Source organism: Anguilla rostrata, chromosome 1 (genome assembly GCF_018555375.3).
Source record: "Anguilla rostrata isolate EN2019 chromosome 1, ASM1855537v3, whole genome shotgun sequence".
NCBI classification, from domain to species: domain Eukaryota; kingdom Metazoa; phylum Chordata; class Actinopteri; order Anguilliformes; family Anguillidae; genus Anguilla; species Anguilla rostrata.
In genome coordinates, this window is record NC_057933.1 from 10,937,781 (window position 1) to 10,965,703 (window position 27,923).

Sequence of the window (27,923 nt, forward strand, 5' to 3'; positions counted from 1 at the left end):
GGCTATCTGTGCTTCATTTTTCAGTGCCTCCCTTAATTCAGTCTACCTGCACTCTGACCACTGGAGCCTAGTGCTTGAAGGAAAATGATTTTAGGATTTCTTTGGTGAGTTAAATGCTCATGTACAGGCGCACATGAGGGATGCAGTGTATAATCTAAATAAGGGAAAATTACTGCAGCATTTATTTAAAATGGGTACTGACTAGGCTATTTGTATAGACACTTGCTAGCCTGTGTGAGAATACTGTGAAATAAATGTTTTAATATTTTATTACCAGGGTGCATAAAGTAGCATACCTACATAAAACATATGTGGAAGGTAGGCCTATATGGTTTGAAATTTTTATGGAGCCCATCCCAGTTTTACAGTTGCCCCACTATTATTGTTTTATGATTGACTTTCTGTCTTGTCGCAGGTAAGCAGAAGCATATTAAGCTTGCCCAAATGCTCTCTAAGTACAGCTAAGAACCTAACGCGAAGCTAAACCATGTCAGGCGTACGTAGGTGTAATTTTTTCTATTGCCAGAGTTGGCTTATGAATCACATTTTGGTGATGATCATTTCTAAATGTTTCCTTTTGCTTAACTACTTGAGTGCTGTTAGAAAATGTGTTTGCCAAGTTTTGTTAAACGGTGTAGACTAAATTAAGTCCTAGTTACCTGGTCATCAGGAACAATTGCATGTGCTGAGTTTCCTAGAATTGTAAATTGTGAACGTCACATGTACAATGCACACATCTATCCGAAGCAGAAAGATTTTGTGTTTAAATTTTATGGCATGAACGGAATTTGAAATGCAAGGGGATGATATCAAATATCATTCATATGAAGGATAGTAGTGAATTTTTGTCAGATGGTGCAGTTAGTAGTGTATTTGTAAACTCAGACTAGGCAGCAAAATCTTGTGGGCTTATATTTAATTTGTGTATAATTAGCTTTTGCTCTCACCTCATGAAGCAATTACTTATGGGATTTCTGGATTTCACAGGACCACTGAAAGGAACACTGTGTTTTGGCCTAGAAGTAGGACTTCTAAGATTAGTTACCACGCATCAAAAATACACCAGTGAAGCAATGTGTTTTGAACTTAATAATAATAATAATTACTGCATTACAACCTGAAATGTATGGGCTGTGCTTGGGAAGTAAGTGGCTAATGGCTTCTGCTTTGTCCCTGGTGTCCTAAGTCCAGTACAGGCAGAATGGACTGTGGGCTACCAGAGGTAGAAATAATCTATTGTATGGTTCCTTAAAATGTAATTTAGTTAGCTATAATACAATTAAAAATTTTAATTTTACTTGTGGTATTTTACTTGTTTATAATTAGGTTCTTCTGTGCCAGTGTGTAATGTCTAATGGAATGGCTCTGGAGCTGTAATGTTATACAGTCATTTTTATTTGAGGCACAGAGTTGTGCTACATAATATGTATTTTTACTGCTACTAGTCTTTCCTAGATGACCATTGCTTGGAGGTGCATGAGGTAGGCCTACATCCATTGCATGTGTTGTCATAAGAAGCAAGCTTCATGGAGCACTGGTATCAGCAATGGAATGGAATGCACTGTTGGGTAAAATAAAAATAGTCAGACAGCCAAGAAAATTGATTGACGCTTGTCTACTTTTGGTTATTTAGGTAAGAGTGAGGTGTATCTGTGCATATGTACGAGCAGTAGCCAGAGAGTATTCCGGAATACCTTTCCTGGTTAGGAGAGCTAGTAAAATTGTGCAGAGGCATCAGCTTGATTGGCTGGCATCCTTGTGCTTTCAGGCTAGTTTTTACACTGTAATCGCCAGGTAGGCTACCTTGCTGGCTAAACTAAAAAGCGAATTATTTGCCAGATGCTACATAATTTCAATCACGTTAGCTTCTGCTGTTTAATTTCTTTAGGCCTGCTTATTTAGGTAGGCTTATTCTCACAAATGGCTAACTACATTGTATGTGTACATTCTACATTATGGAGATCTTGTATTTATTACATACAGTTCCACTAACTAAACATGTTGCTAACATATAAGAATGCCATTATTCCTGAGTTGCTTTGGGCAACTGTAGAAAACGTCGCGTAGTTAGGCCTACTGCTTCACAACAGTATAATTGATTTACCAACCTTGTGGCCAGTCAAACACTAGTCAGGAAGTACTCCACTGGCCATTTATTTCCGAATGGCAGCCAGTAGTGTGAGAATGAATCAGACATGGAACATTTTTTGACTGTGTGATTCCCAAGTTTATGCAATTTGAGTGTGAATATTTGGGACAAATTAACTGTCATAATTGTGAAATTATAATATAAAAATTCAAATATGAAATGAATATGACAGATCAATAATAATATTTATTTACATTAGTTCTTGATTGTAGCACAGCAATGATATTTACAGTTTACTTGTGTAAAGGTTAAAGATGATTTTTTTGTGTAGAACTGATGCAAGTATTGCTAGCTTGTCTCTGGGCCTACTAAAGTTCAGTGTTTTAGCCTATATTTTGCCCATCTATACAGTTTAAATGTGATGTGTCTGCAGTTTTCCCATTTCACAATGACTTCATTAATCTGAATGAGAGAACATGCCTGGCTGTTAGTTTCTTAGAATCACATGGCCTGATGATTGTCTTCTTTCTTCTCTCTCTTTCCGAGTCTGACTTCAAGTAAATAATTAGGCTATTTTCCAAGCTCCACAGTTTCCAGGCTCCTACATGAAATTGCACACAATGATGCTACTTAACAGTTTGACAATCTGTGTTTTATTTCTGTATTTAGAGCACATCTGTATTCTATTGTAGAGAAAAGTTATGTGCAGTAGTGCTATACCGGAGGCCACTATCTGATGCTGAAATTGCATATATGCACGTCTAGGATTGTGTGGGCTGTGAACACACCTAGACAAAATTTATCTTCTGTCACTTAAAACTTTGAGTCCGATGTACATCTTCAAAGGAAATATTTGCATTTCTGGAGGTTTTGTGCACAGTATTTTGTCTGGAAAGCATTCCTGCGCTGAGCCTGTTTACAGTTTACTGATTCAGTATTAAAAATAAAAACCATTTGTTCACATAGCAGGCACACTTATCCATGGCAACGTGCATTGCGTGCATTTTTATGCTATCCGTTTGTGCAGCTGAATATTTGCGCCACAATTCAAGTGCCTTTCTGAAGGGTATGGCAGTGAAAACCCATTTCAGCCACAGCCCCCCCCACCCCCAATAAAAAATAATAATAAAACTGCCTTGACATCTGTCTGGTCACCATAGCAAATCAGCATTTAGCAAGGCTTGCTTTTGGTTGTGTGGCATTACCAAATAAAACGGTTTATGGGAACTGTTTATGAAGGAAGTATATTGAACCCCCCATTCCCTGCCCACGCACACACACATCCACGTTTTAAATTGTCATATTAAAAACAAAACATGTTCACTAGAGTCCACGTATCAGCAGTCTTGTAAATGTTATGCAGCCCAAACTTTGTTTGCTCTTGTGCCAAATTTGGCTGTGGTATGCAACCCAATTTTAAATAACCAGAAAGTCAAGTCAATGAAAATACTTTCATCATGCATTATTAGACCTGAGTGTGTGCCGCTCAGATGATGTAAACCAGCAGCACTGAAAATCTAGAGTCTAATGTTAGTCTCTCCCTCCCTCGGTTGGGTCCACCCCTTCATACAATGCATCCAACCTGTGAAATAGCAAGCCGTGCCACTACTCGCACGCATTTAGCATGTTTTAGGATCTCAAGAACATTTCGCAACATAGATGCTTATGTGTGCTCCATACCTGTCCATTGTTATACATTTCCGGCTTTTTTATTAATCTTTTGCAGTTCACAAACTATTATTTATTTACAGACAACCCTTCAACCCTTTCAGTTAATGTTGTCTCTGAAATTGCTTGCACACAGAAATGTGCTGTTGCCATAAAATCTGAGAAAATCTTGTTTATGTATTTTTAAATTGATTTATTGATTGTGAATTGATAAAATAGAGTAAAAATAAAAAGCTCATTGGCTGACAATGTTTTGAAGCATGCTGGCTAGTTAGCTAATATACCAGTTATGTTGCTTGTGACCTTGCCAACTATTCATGTACATTTGGTTGTTTTCAGCTAGCGTGCTGATAAAATTTATGGAGATTTATGGCATAAATTGGCCTTAATTAGGTATTTTGTTTTCAAGAGTTTAGACGATTCAAGTTTGTTTTGGATAGCTTAGCTACTTTCTATGTTAGCATGCTTACAGGGACTAAGGACCAAACATAAATTTAGTAAGTCTTCACAGAAAAGCAGCACACTAAGCTGACATCTGATTAACAGAACATATGAAGGAGGCTGGGTGGACTGGGATGTCACCCACGATATTAAGGAGCTAGTAAGCTACATTAAAACTATGAACTATTCGTTTTTATGTGCATTGTTTTTCCAATGGGTTAAAGCTGTCAGTACTGGGTGAGTTAAGACTCAGTTTGAGACGTTAGTAGCCGGGTGTGAGCTATATGAATACCGTATACTGTAGTATAACTTTTGTTTTTTTCAAATGTATTTATTTTCAACTCCGGTTTACCAAATTGCCCCCCCCCATTAAAAAATGCAGTCCAGTTGTGATTTAAAAAAATAAAAAAGAGAGATGGACTTCTAATGGGTGATGTTTTTTGTGTCAAGTAAGGTCATACAGTAGCTCAAAACACGGTGAATGCTGATGAAGCTTAGTCTCCAAAAAAAAGTGCAAACTCACCCATTTGGCGGTTCTTTGGATTAGGGCTGGGCGTTATACCGCAATGATAATTATAGAATGTTTCTAAGCTTGATAACAATGATCAACGCCATGTGACCTGTCTGATTACTTGCATAAGTTTTTTTTCTTTAATCATACCTGATGTGATGGTAAGCATCCAAACTGATGCCGCATGAAATGCTTCCATGGAAACAAAACAAAACATAACAACAAAAAAAAAAAAAATGTAAAAATTGCAACTGGCATCTGTCGGGTGTTGATGAGGCTGCCAATCAGCGACAAAGCCTTGCAGCTTCCTTGCGATTCTCAAAAAGACATCACCTGGAAACATTCCAAAGAGTATCGTTGTGTCTTTATTAAACAAAGCAGAATTTAGGCTACATGTTATGAGTAGGGCCACCATTTTGTCTCCCCTCGTTTTCTCACATGGTACTTCAGTCCTCTGCCAGCTAGGCTATAGGTTGCGATAGCCTCTTTGTCAAGCCACTTCTAAAACAATTTGCCCCACCTCAGTAATCTAAGTTGATAAAGTAATTGCCACTAATTAAACACAGATGATGATTGACGTTGACCTTTACTAACGACATTCACGTGTTAAATTTAGTTAGATTACTTCATACCATGGACATTCTGCGGCATCTTTAACTGTTGTACAGGGGAATGATCTTTTCTTAGAAGCAGTGGACAATTCCCGAGAGCTATGAGATTTAACTTGCTCAAAAAAGTGAAATAAAAAGAATTAATGAATGATTAAACGAATTCACTAATCATATTCTTAAATCAAGACTTTTAGTAGAATCAGGTGTCCTAGTGCTGAGCTAAAACAAAAACCTGCACCCACACCAGCCCTTTTTGGATACCCCTTATTGGACACCCCTGCTTTATATGGATGCTTTTTTCTTTTTACAGCAGTGATACTCAGTCCTGGTCCTGGAGAGCCACAGAGTCTTCTGGTTTGTGTTCCTTCTTTGAGATCTGTACCTATTCAGAGCCAAGAAAACCAGTGACTTGGGTTAACTGTGCAACAAGGAAAGCTAGCTGTGCCTGTGGTGCTCCAGACCACTGGCTCAAAGGCATGCTTTTCGTAACTTTAAACTTCCATCCATGTTCATGTTCCATCCTGACTCTCCCCACATCAGATCAACTAATTGTTTTTATGAATGTCTCATTTAGAAACTCAATTGTACGATTAGTCACTGGACTGTGCTATTGGAGTGCCTATGGGGACCACTGGAGGATAACCATTGAAATACAAGTTTAAATCCTCGAAGGTCACATGGGGAAGACAAACTGATGGCCCTAGTTATGAGATTCCACATTCCAATTTTTTTTTTCACTCATAGAGAGCTTCCTGGGTGTACCGGTAAGCATTTTATTAAATGAGAACAAGGGTGTTTCACCATAGGGCTTTCTACACTGTGAGGTTATGGACAGCATTATCATGAATGGAACGAATTGTTGTGCATGCATGGTATGCGTAACCTATGATTCATGAAAAATACCGGCAGTGCCATATACCGGGGTATTGTTTAGAAAGCATAGCGGGGTATGAAAAAAATGATACCTTGCAACCCTGCAGTCTAGAACACAAGGTTTAGCCGAACCCCTATGGTGCTGCCGTATCAAATTGTCCCTAAAGAGAAAGTAGAGGGGGGGGCCGTTCGTGCAGTCGAGTGCGCTGGGTCAGATGATTGTAAATGTCAGCTGGTTAGCTCTCGCAGGCTGATCAGCTGTCTTCCTCGTACAGGCCTCCCTCCTGCTTGGCCCACAGTGCGCAGGATCACTTCTGCTCCTGCCTGTTATTTCATTGCCCCTTTTTCAAAACCATGTGACTAACGTGGTTTTGCGAGCGCTCCAGAAAGTGTCACTTATAATGTAAACTGGAAACTATAACCAGCGCTTCCTGCTCGAGAGATTAAATAAAATTAACCTAGACCTTTCCACAGAGTAAAACGAAGAGCACGCTCTTGAAACATTCAAGGGTTTGCTGACTTCACTTTTTTTTTTTGAGCTGTTGCTGGTACTTTTCCTCTACCTTAGCGCGTAAATAACGTTCGAAGCGGAAAAATGGCGGCTCTTTGCCGGATTTGGGTTTTCAGGATGTACGGCGAGTTGGGGAGGCCTGATCGGCAGCCTCCGTTGGGTGCAGGGAGAGGGGTGACTTTTTTTCCCCCCCTTTTCTGATGCTAATGAAAAGAGGACGTTTCCAGTCTTAACTTGCAAAGCGTGTCCCTCCTGCAGCATGCTCCACTGCCCGGATATTGTGAGAGCACAAAACTCCCGGCCTGAGATCCAATAACGTGAAATTTCAGCAGAGAAGCCACTATTGTTTGGAGCAGAGGGGAGCGAGGGGCGGGGCAACACTTGGCCATCACCCAGCGCACCCCCCCCATCCCCCCCACCCCCCCCCCCGCCCCGTCTCACACCCCCTGAGGAGATGGGAAGCCCGGGGTCTGATCCAGTGTATGATGGCATGCCTGCACTGAGTGGGCAGCGGGCCCAGCCCAGACAAACGGTCACTTTGTCCATCGGGGGAAATGGCTGTCCCGAGGCCTCTCGCAGCACGCAAGCCCCTGTGGCTTCTGGGAAACGGATGCGCTGCATCACACGCGCCCGTGTGCAGGTTCTGATGCTGTAAACGGGTTACCGTGGGCAACTTCCGCAGGAAACGTTGGCGATGCCGCGATGGTGCCGTGGGAATGAATAATACGGTTGATGCGTTAGTGACCGCCATTTGCTCCATTTATGGAACTGCCTGGCTTCCAGAAGCGGGGGTGGGTCGGGCGGGGGGAAATGTTTTTGTTTAGTGCCACTAAATAGTACTTGAATTTAGTTTAGTGGTTTGGTAGCTTTTTTTTATGCTTGAATACTGTACTTTTTGATTGGACGTATCCGTATGGAATCTGCAAACATGGCTTGTTGTTACACTAAACCACATCGTCATGCTGAATGTAGCAGTTAAGACCCATATTTACACAGTTGATGGTTTTGGTTTGAATAGAAATAATTTGGGCACAGGAAGCTATGAATGCTTAAAAAAATAACTCATTTCATTTATGTGCTTTTAGTCGTCCTTAGTCACACATGGTTTCCTTCTAATAGCTAGTTTTTTTAAATGCTGTCTGTGGTTACACTGCACGTTGAAAAGTTTGAAACCGCAAAATCCGTCTGTCAGTTTTTTTGATGAGCTTGAGTGTTGGGTCCTGGGAAGCAGCCCCCCCCCCCCATTTTTCGGAAATGAAGCCAGTCATCCAGCGGAATAACTTGGAATAATTTGGAATTTGCGCTGTGTGCTGCGAGCCAGCTGATACGCTTCCGCCCCCATTGTGTGTGCAGTGGACTGTGCTCTTCCTGCAAGGGGCACAGATCCCAATCTCTCTGCCTGCGTATGGTCCTCCCTGGGGGTGGGGGGGACGGGGGGGTTTATTGGGCTTGTAGGGGCTTAGCAGGACTTTCTCTCTCTCTTTCTCTGTGTGTGAGCATATGTGGAGATTGTGGGTTTTATGTGTGTGTGGGGCTGGTGGAGGTACAGGCAGGGTTGGGATGAAGTGGTCTGATTGTTAAATATAATATTAAAAATGATAAGTTGGGTGCCTCACATTGGTGGTGGGTTCCCCTTCATCACTGTAAAGTGCTCTGAGTCGCCAGCCAAAAGCGCTATATAAATGCAGGGAATTAAAATGATAAACTTTATTGTTTTTTTTGTGTTTTCTGGACCCTTGACTTATTTCTCTCTTTTTGTTTGTTAAAAGCGTATTTTTTGAGATGTTGATGAGTGGCCAGTTGATACTGAATGTTTGCTTCAAGCAAATGTTTTACTGTGAAATCTGACTTGGGACTGAATCTGGGGGCATTCTGTTACAGTAGAAAATGTGACAATGGGATCCTAACAGGACATGGGTTTTGCAAGATGTTAAGCAAGATGATGTGTAAGCTTAAAGCATGGTATTTAACTAATACAGTGGCAAAATGTTGTGTGTGCAGTAAACATAAAGTAATGTAAAGCGAATGTGCAAGTAGCCACAGCAAGTTGTACATATTAATGAACATGAAAACTTAACATGAAAAAGAAAGTTGAGCCTGTGGATTAGTCCATGGTTCCCACACCGCTTTGGAGAGAGACGATAGAGTGGGATGGAATAACCATGGTTGGGGAACCTTTTCCCCCCTCTTACTTACCTCTGTAGAAAGTTCATGAAGGCAGTTCATTTTTCGGCCCTTGTAAATGGAGCGTGAGGCCGGCGCGCGGGCTGTAGCCGGGCCCCCGGGCCCCCGCTCCGCTGCTCCGCGGTGATTTATACGCTGCGGCGCGGCGCGGGTCGGGGTAAATGGAGAGCGGCCGTGGTGGGGCCGCTGTGCCGGGGTCAGGCCCTGGTCAGCCCGCTTCGGTCACGGCTGAACGAGGCCGACGCCCGCCTTCTGTCCCTGCGCGGGGGCCGCGGGGCCACGGGGCCGCCGCCTGACGGGCGCTTCCTTTCGGACCCCGTCTGCGGGGGGGGAGAGGGGAGAGCAGGCGGGCTCACCATTACCATACCTCAGGCCGTGTCCCTGCTGGGAACAGCCAGCGTTTAGCGCTTAGCGCCTAGCTTTACTGCCCACCACAGGGCCTGATAACAGAGCTCTGTCTTTTTAACTGCTGACCCGCGCGCGCACGGTTCCTTGGTGTCGGCTGGGTGGGGGGTGGGGGGGGTGGGGCGGTTTGGGGTGAGGATGTGGAAGTGGGACCTGCCTTCCTTCTCTAGGACAGGATGTGAGAGAGCGCAACCCTGTTCCCATGCGAAAGGGTACATGCCAAATGCTAGCATCGAAACCAGAGGCCTCTGCAGTTTTAAAATGGTTGACGCAGTGTTCTGTGGTTTCACATCTTTTTTTTCTTTTCTCAAGCATAACCTTGCTTGAAAAAACAATATACTGCATAATGTATTGTCACACCATCCTACTTTTGATAAAGGAACCGATTAATCTTTATCAGAATACTGAAAAATATGCTCCAAGCTAGTACCAAGCTAGTAATAGATGTACATTACAGACTCAATGTGACATTTCACACATGCATCTGTGTTATCCTTGTACCAAAGGTGAACTGCATTGCATACTCAAGAGTGGCCTAAACACTACCGTGTCCTCAGTGAACATGGACAAAATTCATACTCTGTCTAATGGTACTGTTGTGTTTGTCATCTTAAATATTGTGGTAATAGTTGTCATCAGGTAGGGTGAGGTTGCTGGGGTTGAACATGGCAGCAGAACTCCCCTCCCCCCTCTCTGTTAGAAATGGGATATGCCCATCTGGGTCTATGAGAGCGCAATCCTGTAACCTGAAGGACGGCGTAGCAGTCCTGCCTGATAGGCAAGGCGTGTGCTCCCTTAGCAGTATCCTTTAGTTCCTGGCTGTGGAACTCACCACCTATTTGTATGATGCTAGGGGCCACCAGCGTGAGGTGGAGACAAAAGTATCAAAACAGTGCTGTCAAGCCTGTCATTTTAAGTGCGTAGGCATCGTCCGATTTGCCTTCAAATTAGCCTTGTACGGAACAGAGAGGTTTGCTTTTCAAATGGCCTGCTTAATTTACAAATATCATAACCCCTTGTATTAATGTATACGATGCATTTTGTTTGACTAAACAAATTTTCCCAGGACACGAGCGAGGCTGCTCATTAGACTACAAGGTGCTGGGATAATAACTGCGTTTAAAAAAAAAAAAAAAAAAAAAAAAAGAATTTTTAAAGGTGAACTGCATTTAAATAACTGCGTGTGATGCGGTGTGACTCTGCATGTTTGAGTTGTCAAAGAAATGTTGAGTTGCAAAGGGAAGTGTTTGAGTGTACAGTTCTGATTGATGGCGGGCAGGAGATATGCTCGGTGGACACATGCTCATTGTTTCAAATAAATTTGATGAATTTAAAAGGTTTTACCCATTTTCCTTTCCTCCCAGTATGGGATGTTTGAGTGTGTGTGTTCCCGCTCATCAGTGTAACCTGTAGAGAGCACTGGCTCCACTGAAACGCAGGCTAATGCCCAGCAGCTGCAGGCTTACAGCCACGCTCTCACAGACACTAGGAGGAGTTTGGCTCGCAGGTGTGGCCCGTTACAGGCAGCCTGCGCACCCCCCCGATTGGGCAGAGGGGGTCGTCGGAGCGCGGCGAGGCACGACGCGCCCCTCTCCAAGGCCGGAGCCATGGGCGGTTCCGTAGCGGCTCAGTCTGAATGCTGTACCAGGCCACCGAGCTCATCCACCTGCTGGAACAGCCTGAACGGGATGAGCCGTCCTGGAGCCCACACACAACGGCGTAATTAAAATAGGAACGTGCTTCACGATTGCCATTTCCAGCAACATCAGAGAATTGGGTGTGGGAAAGTTAACCATGGAGCTCATTCTGCATTGATGGGGAATTTCATGAAATAGAGAGTTTATTTTAGTTTATGACATTATCTCTACAGGCTCAGGTAAATGATTTTGGATTTCTTTATTGGTTGTAAAGCATTTGCCAGTTGTTGTGACAATGCATAATGTTCGCTCATTCAGTTTGTAGCAGAGCCCTCTAGTCACCTTATTTTTTGATTGGGACTGAAATCCCAAAAAATAAAGGAGATTACCTAAGGGTATTATTTAAGTTGATGCATATTTTGAAATGTAGTATTTTTTAGTTCGATTTTTTTGATGGTATGTGTAAGTAATGAAAATGGTAAAAACTGTCATTAGAGGTGGAGATGGATTACAAGTATTTCTGTTTTTTGCTTTCCAAATCCACACGGTGGAAGCTGCTGTGTTTCCTTGCCTTATGAAGAGATCATTTAGTTTTTGCTATTTCCTTGTATATTACCTTAATTTCACATCAGTTATAAAATGGTATGGTATATTTGCAAAGTTAATTATTTGTTTTAATGATGTATTTCTAATCACTATATTAATTTGATGAATTTGGTTCATTGTGAAATTGTTTACAGCAGATAAGTATGGGTTTTGCCATACTATGTTCTCTACAGTCGTTCTCTACAGTGGTTTGTCAGAAGTAGAGTGTAACCTGGTGAATGTTATTGTTTTTTTTTTTTTTTTTCCATCATGTAGGAAACGCTCATTGCATAGAAATGTTCATCATCGGTGGTGTTCTCGGACCTCCTCTTCACGCAGGGCAGTCGGCTGCTCAGGCGCTCTGTACCTTTAAGAGCGCACCCACCTCCGGCTTTTAGCTACAGCCAACCGCTCTCAAATATTCATATGAAATAATGTGGAGGTGACCCCGATAGCATGCCCATCCGTGCTGGGGAGTGCTTGGTCTGGGGGGGGGGGGGGGGGGGTACCGTGTCTCAGCCCTGGTAAAAAGGGTTACGGAATACGTGTGCGCTTTAAAGATAAATGAAAGCATGTGTTTCTTCTATTAAGAGGTGTTTAACAAAGCAGACTGTGTGCTGGGCTGAGTTAGGTGCAGTGACCATGGGAAAGGGGGCATTCAGAAGCCACGGCGGAGTGCTGTGGGAATTGGTGCTTTTGAGAACCCTTTCCTTTGGTAATGGGTTAATGCACTGAGCCGGCTGAGGAAGGGGGGGGGGGGCAATCGAGGGAGACCTTTTTCTGCGATCCATTTCCCCCTCACCTTTGCTCCATCTTCCTCTTTGCTTAATATGTTACTAGAAGGATCCATAAAGGGCTGCCTTCGTCAAACTTCGACCTTTGTAATTTCCGGTTTCAGATCGGAATGCGATTTTTAATCAAGCCCTCGCTAGATTGCGGGCGATAATCGGGAGCGACTGAAGTTAACTACCTGTAGGTCAAAGTTTTGGACATTACTGTGTGATGTCTGCCATTTTGTGCTCGTCAGGTATTTTTGAGGAGGTAATAAAGCAGCGATATTAATGGGCGTTTAAAGGCACGGACCGTGTACATGAATCTTTGCTGTTATGCAACGCTGTTGGTGGGTGGGGTCCTTCTTCATCCAGGCTGATGCAATCGGCCTGCGATTCTTTATATCTGTTTTTGTTTTCGGTTTGTTTTAAATGAAAGCAAATTTGAAATGACCTTTATGAATAACCATTGTTGCAGTGCAGATGGGCGTGTAGATGTGAGTCTGTCCTGCATTCTTTTGGTTGATGTGGCATATTCCTGCTCCTGTAACTCCCATTCTCACAGTGAGAAAGGGGAAGGAGCAGCCTTCGCACCATGAAGAGTGAACATTTATTGATCTTTACAGTCAAGCTGAAGATTGTTTATTAAGTGCCCGAAACAAAATGATGTTGTGAGTTGGCTTATCCTCGCAGGTGCTGAAGAAAATGTTGGCTGGTTTAGCTGTTCTTGTTACAAAATTGTTACTTGGTGCCTTATGGTTTGCAAACGCTAACATTAACTATGAAATGTTCTCCTCAGAACAAGATGCCTCCTTATACGCTGTATTATGTGCAGTTTTGTGACCTTAGGCCACGGTTGATTGATTTGTTTTTGCTTTTATTTTTGGATAGTGAATGAAATAAGAACTGCAGGTACTCTTTGTGCAACAGCGGACTTCACTTTGAAGCTGAAATGGTGCCATCTCATCCTGTAGCCCCCCGTCCTCTCTCTGGCTCAGGGGTTAAGGACAGAGTCATAGGAGACTGCTCCAGAGTGCGTTCATTCACAACCAAGTGGCACGGCAACCAAGCCAACTTCTGCTTGCCTGCAGTGACCTTGAGTTGTGACTTTCATCTTAAAAATATCAGGGGAAAAGATGTTTTATGTAAAACGGCCAGTGATGGCTTCTCGTGGACAAACAGAGCCCAGTGTTAATCTCATGAGAATGTAGTTTGCAAAATGATTGTATGTATTGACTGTTAGATTGTCTGTTTTCTTTGATAGACCATGGCACCGCAGTAGTAATGTATGTGTGTGTGTGGTGATGTGGCCGGTCAGTAGTGCTGGACCTGGGTCCTGGGTCCTGGGTTGTGGTGGTGATGCGGCCTGTCGTTAGCGCTGATCTCCCTCTGCAGTGGCACCGCGGTAGTAATGTATGTAATGTATTTGTATGTGTGGTTATGGTCCTTGTTCATGGCCGTGACGCGGTCCTCACCCCCCTCTCTGCAGTGGTACCGCAGTAGTAATGTATGTGTATGTGTGGTGGTGGTCCTGGGTTCTGGGTGGTGGCAGTAACGCGGTCGCTCTCTCTGCCCCTCCCTGCTGTGGCACCGCAGTAGTAGTGTATGTGTATGTGTGGTGGTAGTGCTGGGTGGTGGCAGTAACGCGGTCGCTCTCTCTCCCCCTCTCCGCAGTGGCACCACATTAGTAATGTATGTGTATGTGTGGTGGTGGTCCTGGGTCCTGGGTGGTGGCAGTAACGCGGTCGCTCTCTCTCCCCGTCTCCGCAGTGACAGTTACGCGCGCGTGAGAGCAGTGGTCATGACTCGGGATGACTCCAGCGGGGGATGGCTGCCCTTGGGCGGGGGAGGCCTCAGCTGCGTCACCGTCTACAAAGTCAGCCGGCAGGACGACGGCGGGTGCCCCGACTTCCTCATCCAGGGGGAGCGGCTCAAAGACAAATCGGTAAGTGGACCGGACCGCCGAAATCCCACAATCCCTTCCTGTCACGAGTGTCACGCGGGCTCCCGCGCATCCGCGCGGAAAAGGGTCGCCAGATGAGCTCATCGGTGTTTGTCATCCTGTTTTTCTCTTCCCAAAAAACATGGGTCTGTTTGGTCTTCCTGTTGTGCAGGTAGCTCGGAATAGTACCGCACTGCATGATGAATCACGGCATCACTGGGAAGGACTGAATGTTCACACACGCACGCACGCACACACACACACACAGGGAATGTGGGTGCATTTGCTCTCACAGAAGTATGTGGGTTTGTTGGTGTGGAGCAGATGGATAAAAGTAAGACAGTCACAGGCACTTTTTAAGCAGTGGCATGGATTGCGATGGGATGGAATCCAGTCAAACAACTCTAAAACACAGATGCCTTACTGAGCAATATGGGACTTTTTCTGTGAGGTGTACATTTTCTTTTCTTTCCCCCCCACTTTTTTCTGGATGCGGAATCTTCGTATTGAGTCCATGTTCCTACTTCCTCTTTCTTGAACGTCTCTCTTGTCATCCTCCTCGGATAGATAGCGTTTTTAAAGCACGGTCGACATGGCTGAGTTGGCGCACGCTGCGTCTGAATCAGATTAATTTTATCGCAAAGACCGAAATCTAAAAATAAACCGCTGTCGTTTGACTGGCCTTGGTGACTGATGATGTCATTGAAAATTAATGTAGAAAATATAATTATGTTGGTGTTTCTATTCCATTCACTGTGTTGTACATTACGCTCTTCAGGTAGACTGAAATGCATTTAAAATGTACATTTTGAGTGAGTCTAGTGTAGACATTTTAAATATAATATACATTTAAAAAAATGTTATTTAATGTAGTAACATTTCACAATTACAAGTGAAAATGTGGTTTATGGTCTTCCCATAGCCGGTTGGCCAGTGCAGTGCAGGGAGAGAGTATTGTGGAGTAAAACCCAAGTCTTATGCGTGATACTGTAGATCATTAAACACAGTCACAATTAGCCATCAGTCTCAGGCCAACAGAGATTATTTTTATACTGTAGAGGTCAAGGGATGAGAAGCATAGTGCTTGGTATATAGGGCCAGATGTAGCCTATTCTGTGGGCTACAGTGTGATTTCAAGGTTTGTTGTTATTTAACCTACATCCCCTCCAAACTAACCACCTATTTTAATTTTTTTTGATACGTCAGTTATGTATGGGATTGCAGTTGCATTTCCTTAGTCTGCTCATGGAAAGAGAAACACAAACTCCTGAAATGCTACGATGGCTGCATGCCTCAGATTGAAGTTCTTGTTAACACAGGCTATTCCACGTTCTTGAGATGGATTGATGGGAGGGAGAATCACTTGGATTTCCTGCTTGCATTACGAGAAGATTTTGTACAGTTGGAAAGAAAAGTAACTGTGCCCCATTTAAACGGTAGTTCACCTCCAGGCGCGGAGCGGGGATCGGTGCGTGGAACTGGAGAGGTTTCTCTGGGCTCGACTCTTTTAGCCTGTGTCCTCGGCAGAGCATCGCTTAGTGTGCCTTTAAGGAACAGTCACAGAGATGTGAGGTGGGAGGGAGGGGGGAGAAATCTAAAAGCTCTTTTTCCGTGCTAATGTGGGCTTTAAGTGTCCGTCATGTGACAGCCCCCGGTCATGGTTGGAGTGCTACGGTTGGCTAGAATGCCCCGGCACGTCCGTCATCGGCGACTTCTGGACCCTGGAGAAGCGAGGCCGCGTGTAACTTTCTCGGCTCTGTAGCGATAAAGGCCGGGAGGGAGGGAGACTGCGATTGCAGTATCCTAGAGCCACCAGCCATACGCGCGGTGGTACAGTACAAACTGTACTGGTGAGTCAGCTCTTACCGAATATAGCCACAGATGCGCCTTTCTTTTTAATACCAACTTGAATTTTAATTGGCTGCAGCGTTTTTTTTCCAATTGTCAGATAAAATAAATCTTAGGAGTGGTTTTTCGTCTTTATCTGTACCTTTTTTTTTTTTTCCATACAGCCTTTTCTCTTCTTTTCCCGGTTCTATTCATTTCCTGTTCAATTGTCCGTCTGTATGACGCTAACTACTGAGCCGTGCAATTGCTAACGGTGCGTTGTCCCCGAATGACTGTCTTTCGGTGGGCTTTTTAATTATTGTATCTGACTTCTCTGTGCGTGTCTCAGACTCCCTTTTTTTGTTACGCAGTGCAAATGATTTCAGCATAAATGTATTAAAGGAAATCATATATGACGGTTTTTTATTCAGTTATTGGTGCCAGTAGTGTTTTTTTTTTTCTTCTTTTGCTGAAGAAAGAAGGACATTCTGTGTCTGTGTAATGTTGAGCCGCTACCGGTACGCGTTCCCTCAGTGTTGAGCTGCCCTCCCCTCGGCCCTGTCACCGCGAGACGGCCTCGTCATGGTAACGGATCTGTTTGGAACAGGCCGGGACGGCCGCGCGGCACAAAAGGGGCCGGGGAGCAACCCAAAACCCCCGATTCTGTTTGGATTCAATTGGAATTCCATTCATCATCGTCCCTCTCGCTCGCTGCCTCCCGCTCCCTCCCGCTCGCCCGCTCGCCCGCTCTCGCCGCCGTGCGGAATGCGGTGTTGAGTGTCGTCCTTCCTCGTAACGGCGATACTTCCTCCTCTCCCGGGCCCGCGCTCACCTTACCCGCTCCGGCTCCACTCAGTCTCGCTCCGACAATCAGGCCAGCGGCCTCCTCCTCCCGTCGCCTGTCGGGCTGGGTAAACACGGGGGCTTAACCCTTGCGCCTCTCTCAGGAGGAACACCCAAAACGCGCACACATACCGGCGCGGTCCCACACACACACACACACACACACACTCGCTCCTGTAAACACACGCACCGGAACGGCGACCGGTTGTTGGCTGTCAGAAATTAAAGTGATACACGTTTAAAAAAATATGGTCATGGCTGTGCTTCAGATTTGAAAAAATGAATGGCGTCAGCCTGCTGTGAATATTCGTTTTCCCGTCTTTTTGATTGACAGTGATGTTTGGTTGTGTTTAGTTATTTGAAAGTGTAGCACACCTAAACCTAGGGAGCTTGGAAGTCCTATCCTGTTTTACTGTGCAACTGTTGTTCTAGATAGCATGTTTGCAAACACAATGAAAAGTTTCCTTAAATTCACTGCATGGTAGCTACACGTTTATTGTATTCACTGTTTAGCAGTTGGCATTTTTCCCCACAATATTTGAGAAGCAGAAGACAAGCGTGTTGGCCAGCTTTGATTGTTCCCGTGTCAGACTGATCAATAGTGGAGCCCTATTCAGATAAGTATTGCACACAGCGTAGATTAGAACCGCAGTGTCTTTTGAAAACATACAAAATGGAACCCCCCGATCCGCGCGCTCTTTTGTAATTGTTATGGTCAGTCTTTTCGGGTAATGCTGATCTGATGTTTGACAAGCAGTCGTTAACAGCATCTGGAGTAGGGCCCGGGTGATTGCGAGTGGGCCAGTTTCTGTTTGTTTTGAGAGGTATAAAAAAGCAGCAGCCTCACATGCACGCACGCATGGACAGACACACACACACACGCACACATGCATGGACACACACACACACACACACGCATACACACACACCTACACACACACTCTAGCGTACACACACACACACGCATGGACACACACGCATACACACACACCTACACACACACCTACCCACACCACACTGACACACCACGCATACACACACACCTACACACACACTCTAGCGTACACACACACACACACACACACACACACACACAGGACTCACTGCTATATCCCCCCTCCCCCATTTTGCCCCAGGGAAGTATGGGAGCTCAACAGGAAGTTAGGCTTTCTTTATTGTGACTGAAGAATGTTTGGGTATGTGTACACGCGCAGGATAAGGTTCCATTTGCAGGCTGTTTTTGGTGAGAGATACGCAGTCTTTGCTTTCGTAAGGCAAGAGGTTCACCGCAACAGAGACTTTTTCTCCCCTCCTTCCACGCATCAGTCTTAACGTCTAACCCACCGTTTCTATTATTAATTCAGTTGCACAATTATGAACAGCTAGCGATAACCGTGGCGCTATCTATGGTCATCTGCTTGCCTGTAAGTTGTGCACTGAACACCGACAGGGGCCGTTTACACCGCAGAATGCCCCCCCCACCGTGTTTAGGTCACTCCCGCGGTGAGACGCAAACAGGCGAGTTGCGTTGAACGCTGACTTTGAGTTTGAAGCGCTGTGATTGAGCGAGTCCTTTTCTACGCGGTGCGAGCGGCCCTGGACTTCCCTCAGAGGCACATAGCCCGTAATGCTCATCTCTCATTTCATTTAATCTGCAGAGAGGCAGCTCTGGAGCTCAGTCAAAGAGCCCATTTAATAATGGGCTTCCAGAAAACTGCTCTGCGCTTGTGTACGCCTAGTTTCTCAACTTTACCTCTGTTTAATAGAACAATATTGAAATAGAATTTTTTTTTTTTTTTTGAATTTGTGTAAATTTGTATTTATTTTGCTTAACTTATGTATTTTTGCCAGTACAAGTCCCATCTGGAAGACTTATTGGTCTCTTCCCAGCTCTATAACTCAACTATTAATAGGACCAATATTATTTATTTTCAGTCAGTAGTACACAGGGTATATTACTGTTGGTTGGTATGCTGGATTCATGTCATGTTATTTGAAAATTGCGGTAATATTTTAGGAATGTACTAGGTGCCATGTCAAGTTGTATTTTGAATGAAACTCAAAATATTTATTCAAGAAAATAAATATTTTTATAAAATGTATTCAAAAAGAATGCCATAATATAATACACAATATTATAAAGAATATTAAATTGTTTAATATCATTTCAATGATTTCAAATATTTAGATGTCCATTACTGAATTGCACCAAGTTTTGTGAAAACCTGTGGTAGATTTCTGTGTCTACCAGGGGATCTAGGATCTAGAGACATTCTGCTCTGTCAGAATAATACAAATAAATCCAACTTAAATCTTAAGAGATGAAACTTCAAAAAATTGCAATACGGTGATGAATATATTTCTTTAGCACACAGGCAGAAACACTGTAACACTGGTACCAGCATGCGAGGGATAGGTGGCACGCAGAAGGCACAGGTTAAGGTGATCGACAGGTTCACACAGAATGGAGTTGAGAAGAGTGCACTGAGTTTGCATGTATCTAACAGACATGGAAATGACTTGCTCTCCCCTGTCGTGGTGGGGCTTAGGGAAAGGCGCGTTTGAACTGGAGGTAACCCCCACGCTCTCACTGCGACGTGTGGGAAAAACCGCGCTGGCGTACGCGGGAGACTGACGTCCTTCTCCTGGCGCGCATGCAAACCTAGCCGAGGAGGGACCACCCCCCCCACCCCCCAAAACCGAGGGATACGGAGCGGTTGCCGACGGCGATGGCTTTAGCCTTAACGACAGTCCTCTTTGGCCCCCTCAGGTTGTGCTGGAGTGTGTTCTAAAGAAGGATCTGGTGTACAACAAGGTGAACCCCATATTTCACCACTGGAGGATCAACGACAAGAAGTTCGGCCTGACGTTCCAGAGTCCTGCGGACGCCAGGGCCTTCGACCGCGGCATCCGCCGAGCCATCGAGGACATCAGCCAAGGTACGGTCCCTAACCCCCGCCCCCCCTCCCCCTTCCGCCAGCGCGGCGGTTCTGCTATTGAGCGCGGCGTTTGTGGCGATCGCCAGCGGAAACTGTCCGGCTTATCAGATCACGCAGGCGTCCGCCTACGTGCCGAGCCAGGAAGATTTGCCCCCTCGCATTTGCATGGAGACTCCGAGCCAGCAATTAGCATTTGCATCCCCAGATTAAAATTTCTCTGACTCCGCACGGCTGGAACCAGTACGTACAGTCGCTTAGCGCGCGGCGGCGGCGGCGTTTCCCAGGGAGCACGCATGAATGGCGCGTCCTGCTGCGGGTAACTCCGTCAGACTTCCGCCTTCCCCGCGCCTGTGTTGTCTGATCGCGGTAACGGCTGACCTGCCGCTGATCCCGCCGCTGATCCCGCGCGCCGATTAGCGCCGGCGTTTCCCCCGATCGTTGGCCCGCCCCCGGCCCTCTTGTTTACCTCCAGTCTCCGCGGGCGGCCCGATGGAGGCGGTGTCGGCTTTCTGCGGGCGCCGCCCCGTCTCGCGCGGGTCACCGGCCCAGGGGCGGGGATGAGATGGGCGGGGCGGGGAAGGGTGGGGCTGGGCGGCGCCGGAACAAGCCTGGTTAGGTTGGGTTTGTTCCTTTAACCAATTTCCGGTAAAATGCCAAAGGTCACAGGCCTGCAATTAAAAGGAGCCTGTTCAGCAACTCGCTGTCATAAAACACCCGGCCTCCATATCCTCAGTACGTTGGACCAGAGGGACTGCGGGACTGCGGGACCTGATAGCGGGTAAAGTTTTGCTAGTTCTAATGAGCGGCGGGGTTGTGAATGACAGCACGCTGTAATGATTACTCCGCTATTGGCCGAGCGGCGGGGGAGAAGCGCAGACGTGGATCAGTCTGCCGGGCGGGGCCGTTTGCGCTCCTCTCACATCAAGCCGTTTAGCAATTTATTCATTACGGAGCTCCGGGTCCCGTGCGTCCGTCCGTCCGTCCGTCCGGGCTCTCTAGCGGCGCGACGTCACGTAGCGACATGCTCGCGGCCCCTCAGTATTCCACCACGGCTCTCCGCCGCCGGACCGCAATACATCGACTTTGCAGTTCTGCGTTGCCATGGCGACTGGGTACATGGTTCCACCAGAACCGTGGCCTTGCATTCGCGTAGTCACACAGCCTGCCTGCCTGCCTGCCTGTTTGAGGCAGGCCGGCACAGGCTATAAATGCCAGAACGAGCAGGCTGTGTGCGGGGATGGGTGTGAACCAATCGGATTACACACATGGGGAAAGTTCTAAGAGGATTTGTGATTTTTGGTTTGAGGGAATTTTGTTAATGATTTAAACAAATGTGCGAAAAGGTTGATATTTGACGGCAGGAGAAATCTGGTATGTAATAAAAATAGAGCCGTGTGGTAAATATTTAAGCGGAGCATTTGACGAATGGAAAAGCAGCACAAATTCATCAGCCTTCAGAATGAAAGTTATCTGGGGCTGAAGCAGGAGCTGATCCGCCTCCTGTGCTCAAGTGTTTTGATTAATCACCTCTGTGGCAGCCATTTTAATGTATGTGTGCTTGTGCAATCCATTAGTCATGTTGATAGGCTTCCTTTTGAAGAGGTGGCGTGTGATGAAGCACACGTTGTGTGTGAGTGTGTGTGCGCGTGCCCGTGAGTGTGAGTGTGTGTGTGTGTGTGTTTGTGTGTGTGCGTGTGAGTGTGTGCGCGCGTGAGTGTGTGTTTGTGCGTGTGCACGTGTGTTTGTGCGTGTGTGCACGTGTGTTTGTGTGTGTGTGCGCGCGCGCGTGCACATGCGTGCGTCCTGTGCAAAGCTAATGTGCACACCGGGAAAGGTGTTTGATTTTCTTTCCTCTTCTCTTTCCGTTTAAGGCTGTCCGTCGTACAGCGAGCCTGAGGTTGCTGAAGATGGATTGCAGGTGAGTGAAATGGAGGCTGTGTGATGAGAGGAGGTGCGGAGCGCTGCTCACTGTAGGCCCATTCAGCGGCGGGCGCATTGACCCAGGGTGTGGCGAAACACAACGCCTTCTTCCTGTAATCCAGACGCGCGGTCCCCTCTTGCGCTCCCGCCCATTGTCGCCGTGGCGACAGGCGTGTCCCGCGCGCCGCGTCCAGAGCACAGAACGGGAAATCCGCCCGGTCGCCGTGACGCTCGGGCTCAGGCCTGGCTCAGGCCCTGTGTCGATTGGCTAGTTTTTGGCGAGTCATGACCACCTGGCCAATCGGAGCGCAGAGCAGAAGAGCTGTGTTGGGCAGGTGTATCAGGAGTGCATGAAGGCCCGTGCTGTTGCCAGAGGTCTGGCACTGTCACATAATCGGGGAAAAAAAGGCTAGGAGTAAAATGGGTTTTTATCCATCATATGTTGGGTAGAAAATGGCTCTTGTATGATGAAAATGCAGTTGAATGCTACTCTACCTGTTGTGCTGGAAAGCTTATAAAAATGAATGGCACCTTTGTTCTCACGTTAAAGCCTTCATATGCAAGATATGTTCTGCTCAATATTCATATTTTGTGGGAGAAGCTTCTATTCCATTCCCAGATGTTAGTTAGATTTTGACTTCTGATGTCTTAAAATCAATGGGCTAAATAGTTACACACGGGGAATGGCTTGCACTTTCAGAGGAAAATGTATGTGAATTTGAACTGTCTTATATCATGCAGAGGCCCTTGCTCTCAGGCACAAGAATCACATTTATTTTTAATAAGTAGAACCATTCTAGTTTCAGTTTTACTCATTTCTTATGTGTGCGTGTGTGCGCATGTGTGTGTGTCCGCGTACGTGTGTGTGCGCGTGTGTGTACAGTGAGCTCTATAAAAAGTGCTGTTATTTCTACGTTGAAACCGAAACGTATGTAACAGTATCCTTTAATAAAACCTGCGGGTGTTTACTTTACCCACATGTGAATTGCTTGATTGCAAATCTTGTGGAGATTGTGGAGAGCCAAATCAAGAAAAAAGTCTTTGTCCTAAACATTATGGAGCTAACTATGTAAATATTTTTTTTCAGATGTTGACATTTGTTCAGGATAGAGAAGCTTGGTCGTGCAGGGTGAAAAGTCATTGCATTTCCAGTAATCACCCTCAGATCTTATTTTAAAACATTATGAAATCTGATCAACTAAATTGGCGGTTTTCATTTGCTACATTTCCTCGTCTGGACACAAGACCATTGTTAAATTGACATTTCCTGTTGATACGAGTTGTTTTTATTTGTATACTTATTCGATTTTTTTACAAATCATCAGCTTGGAATTTTTTGTTTACCCGTTTCATTTGGCAAACAGTGCGCATTGTTGAAAATATGGATGCAGGTATTTGCAGATGAAGTCCTGGTTTTAGTCTCGTCTCCTGCTCTGTTAAGACACACCCCCCGGCTGTAGAGTCCCAGGCTGGGCCCACAGCCCTGCAGTTGCTTGTGTCTGATAGGGCATGGCGGTCGCTGTGTACCCTGCCGACCACATCCTGCCCTGGGGTTCAGCACCCACTTCCAATCCCTCCAGACAGCAGACCGCAGTCTTCCTGTAGGCTGCACCTAATCCCCCAGACGCCCCGCTTAGCCCCGCCCCTGTCCTCACCCCACCGCAGCCCCGCCCCCACCCCAGACCCTGCCTCTACCTTCGCCTTGTGCAGATTCACATACACGTTTCTCTCCTGGGCGTGCTACTTCTCCATTCCGGTGCTTACGTGCTTAAATGCAGATGTCCTTTCTTGTCACAGGGCTCTTGCTCTGAAAGACTACACGTGGCTGCCTAGGCTACATCTGTTGTTAGGCCCTTAAGATTTTATTGGACAGACCTTGGTTTATGTACTGTCCTGCGTAGTTTTCAAACCACTTAGTTTAAACAAGCTGAATGGATATCAAAGAGAAATCTACATAAAGGAGAAATGTAATGGGCTGACCGCAGGGAATATGGTTGGGGAAGCCCTTGAAATCTAGGGAGAATGGAATTGCCAGGAAGATATGGGGCTGCTGGGAAATGTAGTCATCTCTCCTTATGTGACTGCAGCCATTTTAGCTGTAACCGAGCTTTGGAGCAGGCTCGCTTGTAAATACCCCCCTAGGGGGGTTTGTGCACAGGAAAGGAAGTCTTGTCCAACAAAAAAAAAAAAGAAAGAATCCACAAGAGAAATGAAAACATCCTGCTGTAAGCAGTGTCTGTATTAATACTGAAAAGCGAGCTGCTTTTTCCCATTTGGAATGAAACCCTTTTTAAGTGCACGAAGAGGAAAAAAAAAACACTCCCTAGCAACAGGAGGCAGATGGATGAGCGCGACTGTAGAATTATTGGAGACCCAGGCAACAGCTGCTTTTCTAATGGGCAGATCTGTGCACTGAGCAGAAGAGCTCTTCTTTCTTGTGCTCCTGTGACCGCTCTCTAGCATGGCTGAACGGGCAGGAGGGTAATCCTCTCCTCTCCTCTCCACCCCGCGCGCCCCTTCCGCCGCGCTCTACCTGCGAGCGGGACCCGGCGCGTGTGCCATGGGCACACGTGCGCCGCCGCGTTCCGCGTTCGCCGGTTAAAGGCGCTAACGCTAGCGCCGCTTCGTGGCGAACGCGCCAGAATACCGGCGCTCGGTATAGCGTCAGACCCCCCCGGGGGGAAAGCTCTGGATCACTCCTCTGTGTAAAGGTCTCCATCCTCAGTGGATTCCTGCAGCCTGTTTTTTCTTAATGAGCGGGGATGTGAGGCGGTCTGAGCGCTTGCAGGCTGCTCATTGGCTGAGCTCCGCTCCAGCACAGAGCTCGGCCCCCGGGCGCTGGGCGTGGGGAAGGGGAAGGGGGCTAGGGGCCGGATCGCCCGGTCGTGGCCGGAGCGTCCGTCTCCCCTCACGCCACTGGGCGGGATCGGAACGGCCCCGTAATCTCAGACGGCGCGGAGCGGAAGAGCGAGCGAACGAGCGAGCGAGCGGCATAGAGGGAGCGCTCGTCTGGCTCCCATTTTCCCCCCACAGCTGTCATCTGGCTTTTAAGTTTGGGCTGCGTCGGGCCAGCTGGAGCTGGTTTCAGCCTCGATGCTCGCGCACTCGCGACTGCTTCGGCAGTCTGAGGGGGGAGAGAGGAAAAAACAGAGAGAGGGTGAAAAAAAAGTCAAAGGAAGCATCTCTTAGCAACCGTAGGACAGTAATTACTGTAGCAGCAGCTGGGAGCTAACCAGATTTCCGTTGTGCATTAAAACACTGGCGTGGGTTACTTTACACACGGCACCGGCTAACCAGCGCCAGCAGTGGCCTCCACACACTGTGGGTAGAGGAGCTCGGACGTGGGCGGCGAGTGCGTGTGTGTGCGCGCGTGTGTGTGTGTGTGTGAGAGAGAGTGAGAGCATTTGTGTGTGTGTGTGAGAGCGTTTGAGTGTGGGTGTGTGAGAATACTGTGCAAGCGTTTGTGTGTGTGCGTGTGTATGCATGTGTGTGAGTTTGTACGTGAGCGTTTGTGTGTGCGTGTGAGTGAGTGATTAGAACGGTGTGTATGTGCTTAATCATACGTTCATGTCTGCATGAGCCCTGTGTACATGTGGCATAAACGTGTGCTACAGTTTCAGCAGTAAAGACTAGAGCCTCTGTAATTTCTGTGAGCGTTTCCGTGCCGTTCGCTGGTCAGCGTTTGTGATGCTGAGTGACGCGGGCGCTGCCGCCTGTGTGCTCGCGGTTAAATGGCACGTGTGAATGGGTGCTGCCCCCCCCCCCCCCCCGGTGCAGCCGGATGAGCCTGGGCCTGCCCACTCCTGACACCGCGGCCTGGGTCGTGACTGGGGCCCTGCGAGGCTGATTCACAGCGCTTTATTTAGTGCGTTTCATGGCACCTTCGCCTGTGTCCGGTCTGAATCAGCACATGTAGCGCACGCAGCGCTAGCGCCGAGATGGGCTCGGAACAGCCTGGCTTCCTGTGTGAAACGGCTGCAGAACCCTCAGATTTACTGAAAGGATCCGTACTGTATTTCGTACAGTGACTTCTAGATTGTTCATATGCATTGATGTATCAACAAAACATGTAGGCTGCACACAGATGGGATTTTTGAAAAATGAATTTCCTGATTAAGGTTTTGTAACACGTTGCAAGAGCTGAGAAAAAGTAGAATCTCGGTTTTTGTTAAAAACTATTTTGGAGAGGTGTTATTCTAACCCTTTGAAAAATGACTAGTGTATTTTAATCTCTCTCTCTCAAAAAAAAAGAAATTCAGTGCCAGTGCAGAACATTAGCTGGGCTTATTTTAACAGTAGAAATATATTCCAAATTTTAAGAGAAACTGAGATGGATAGAAATAGGTTGGTTTTCATATGGAATGACCCTGGTGTGAAGAAATAGGTCAGATTTCATATGGAGTGACCCTGATGTGCGTTTGCTGGAATGTTTGTTGGCAGGTTTTTGAGAGTTTGCATAATTTAAAAGCAAGATATTTGCCAATGAGTATTTTATGAAAAGGGACCGGAATGCTCATATCTTAAAACACTGAATTCCTGCTTTGGCACGTGACACTAGTGGAGTAGAGCTTCAGTGTTTGTTAGGCCCATGTTTGTAGTTCCTACACCAATAAAAATGCCTCTGGGAATCAGTTTGGAGATAGGAACCTAGTGTTCTGAACAGAAGGCGTGTGAGTCATTAAGAGGCTCATGAAACATGGATCGCAGTCGCCCCCTGGTGGATAAAAAAGCCACCACATCATGGCCTCTAACCTGGCATTGTAATGGATGTGCAGGGAGAACATGCATTCAGTCCTCAAAATCCTCATCACAGTAGGAACAGAATCTGTGGGTTGCAAGCTTTATTACCAGGGCTAATGGTGGTGGCACAGTCAGTCATACCATGGTTAAAAATGTGATTGAAATGTAAAAAAAAAAAAATATCAGTGTCATTTCTACCTTTCACTCACAGGCACTAGAGAAAATGGCAGCTGAGCTGGAACCGTGTCTTGTGTAACAGCGGTTCGTTTCCCGCCTTCTTTCCCCCGTGCAGGTGAACCCCGAGCCTCCCTCCATTTGCACGGCCATGAAGGAGCCCTTCTCCCCGCCGAGCGGCGTGGTGAGCTCGGAGCCCTGCCGGGGCTGCTACGTGCGCGCCCAGCCCTTCGACGAGTTCCCCACCGCCAACCGCCGCTACGTGCCCCCCCAGGTCAGCCCCCCCGCCGCGCTCCCGCGCCCCAACACGAGCCATACTCATCAGGCGCACCGACGACACTGGTGTGGTGTGGGAAATGATGTTTAGATAAAGATTTTGATTTCTGATATTAAACGTAAGGAATGGTGAATTTCAGTAAATCGAGCTACCGTAGCAACCATATTATCGAGAAATCTGAGCATTTTTCAAAACGGGTTTTCCTTTCCTTATTGGTGGAAACATTATCAGCAGTGTAAATGCTCCTCTTATAGCTGATCATTTAGCTGGGTGTCTTGGTTACTGGAGGGTCTGGAGATATGTCTCGCGTGCACGTGCTGCTTCTGTGTCAATCTAGGGCAGATCCAGTGGCTGTTGATGGCCTAGCAACCAGCTAAGCAGATACCGACCAGCAAACTTTTACACTTCCCTATTTTCACGCTGGCGCCTAGCTTTCACATCATCAGCAAGTTAGCGTACAAATCCTCACAGATTTCATCTTTAAAAAGCCAACTGTTCTGACGCCAGGAAAGTGTCGTAAAATTCTGAGCAGAAGTAAAAAATTAGAGGTGTCAGACAGTAGTGTTTAGAGCACACCCAAACACACAAGTGCGTACTCCCGTCTGAACTGTCCCTCCTCCTACTTATCCGGAACCATTCGCATTTCTGTTTTCATCTTTACATCGGTGCAAGGTCGTCTTTTCATTTAGCGTAGCCTTTCTCAGGTATACGCAGTAAACAGTCATCTCTGCTTCGGTTGGTCTGGCGTTTCTTCCCCCGCTATTATAAAGAAATAACAGTCTTTTCCACTCCAGACACCCAGAATATAGCTATTATACAGTCTTCAATATGTTTTTTTTTAATACGTGGGTCCATACGTCAGGACTGCGAGGGGGAGGCTGAGGTTTGATTCAAGCTCATCAAATCAAAGTATGCCACAAAACCTAAATTCAAATTTTGCCTTTAAGGATGTCCATGCAGGTACACTGGAGAAAGT

The 27,923-nt window shown here is 46.3% G+C and overlaps 1 protein-coding gene across 1 annotated transcript in view; it reads left to right on the plus strand.

The window, feature by feature from the left end:
* The window catches only part of spred1 (sprouty related EVH1 domain containing 1), a 43,759-nt gene that overhangs the window by 11,023 nt on the left and 4,813 nt on the right, over window positions 1-27,923 (plus strand). Inside the window, exons 2-5 of the mRNA XM_064321772.1 lie at window positions 14,056-14,230; window positions 19,668-19,836; window positions 21,708-21,754; window positions 26,789-26,944. Of these exons, the coding sequence (XP_064177842.1) occupies window positions 14,056-14,230; window positions 19,668-19,836; window positions 21,708-21,754; window positions 26,789-26,944 (547 nt within the window). The remainder of the gene's footprint in view (window positions 1-14,055; window positions 14,231-19,667; window positions 19,837-21,707; window positions 21,755-26,788; window positions 26,945-27,923) is intronic.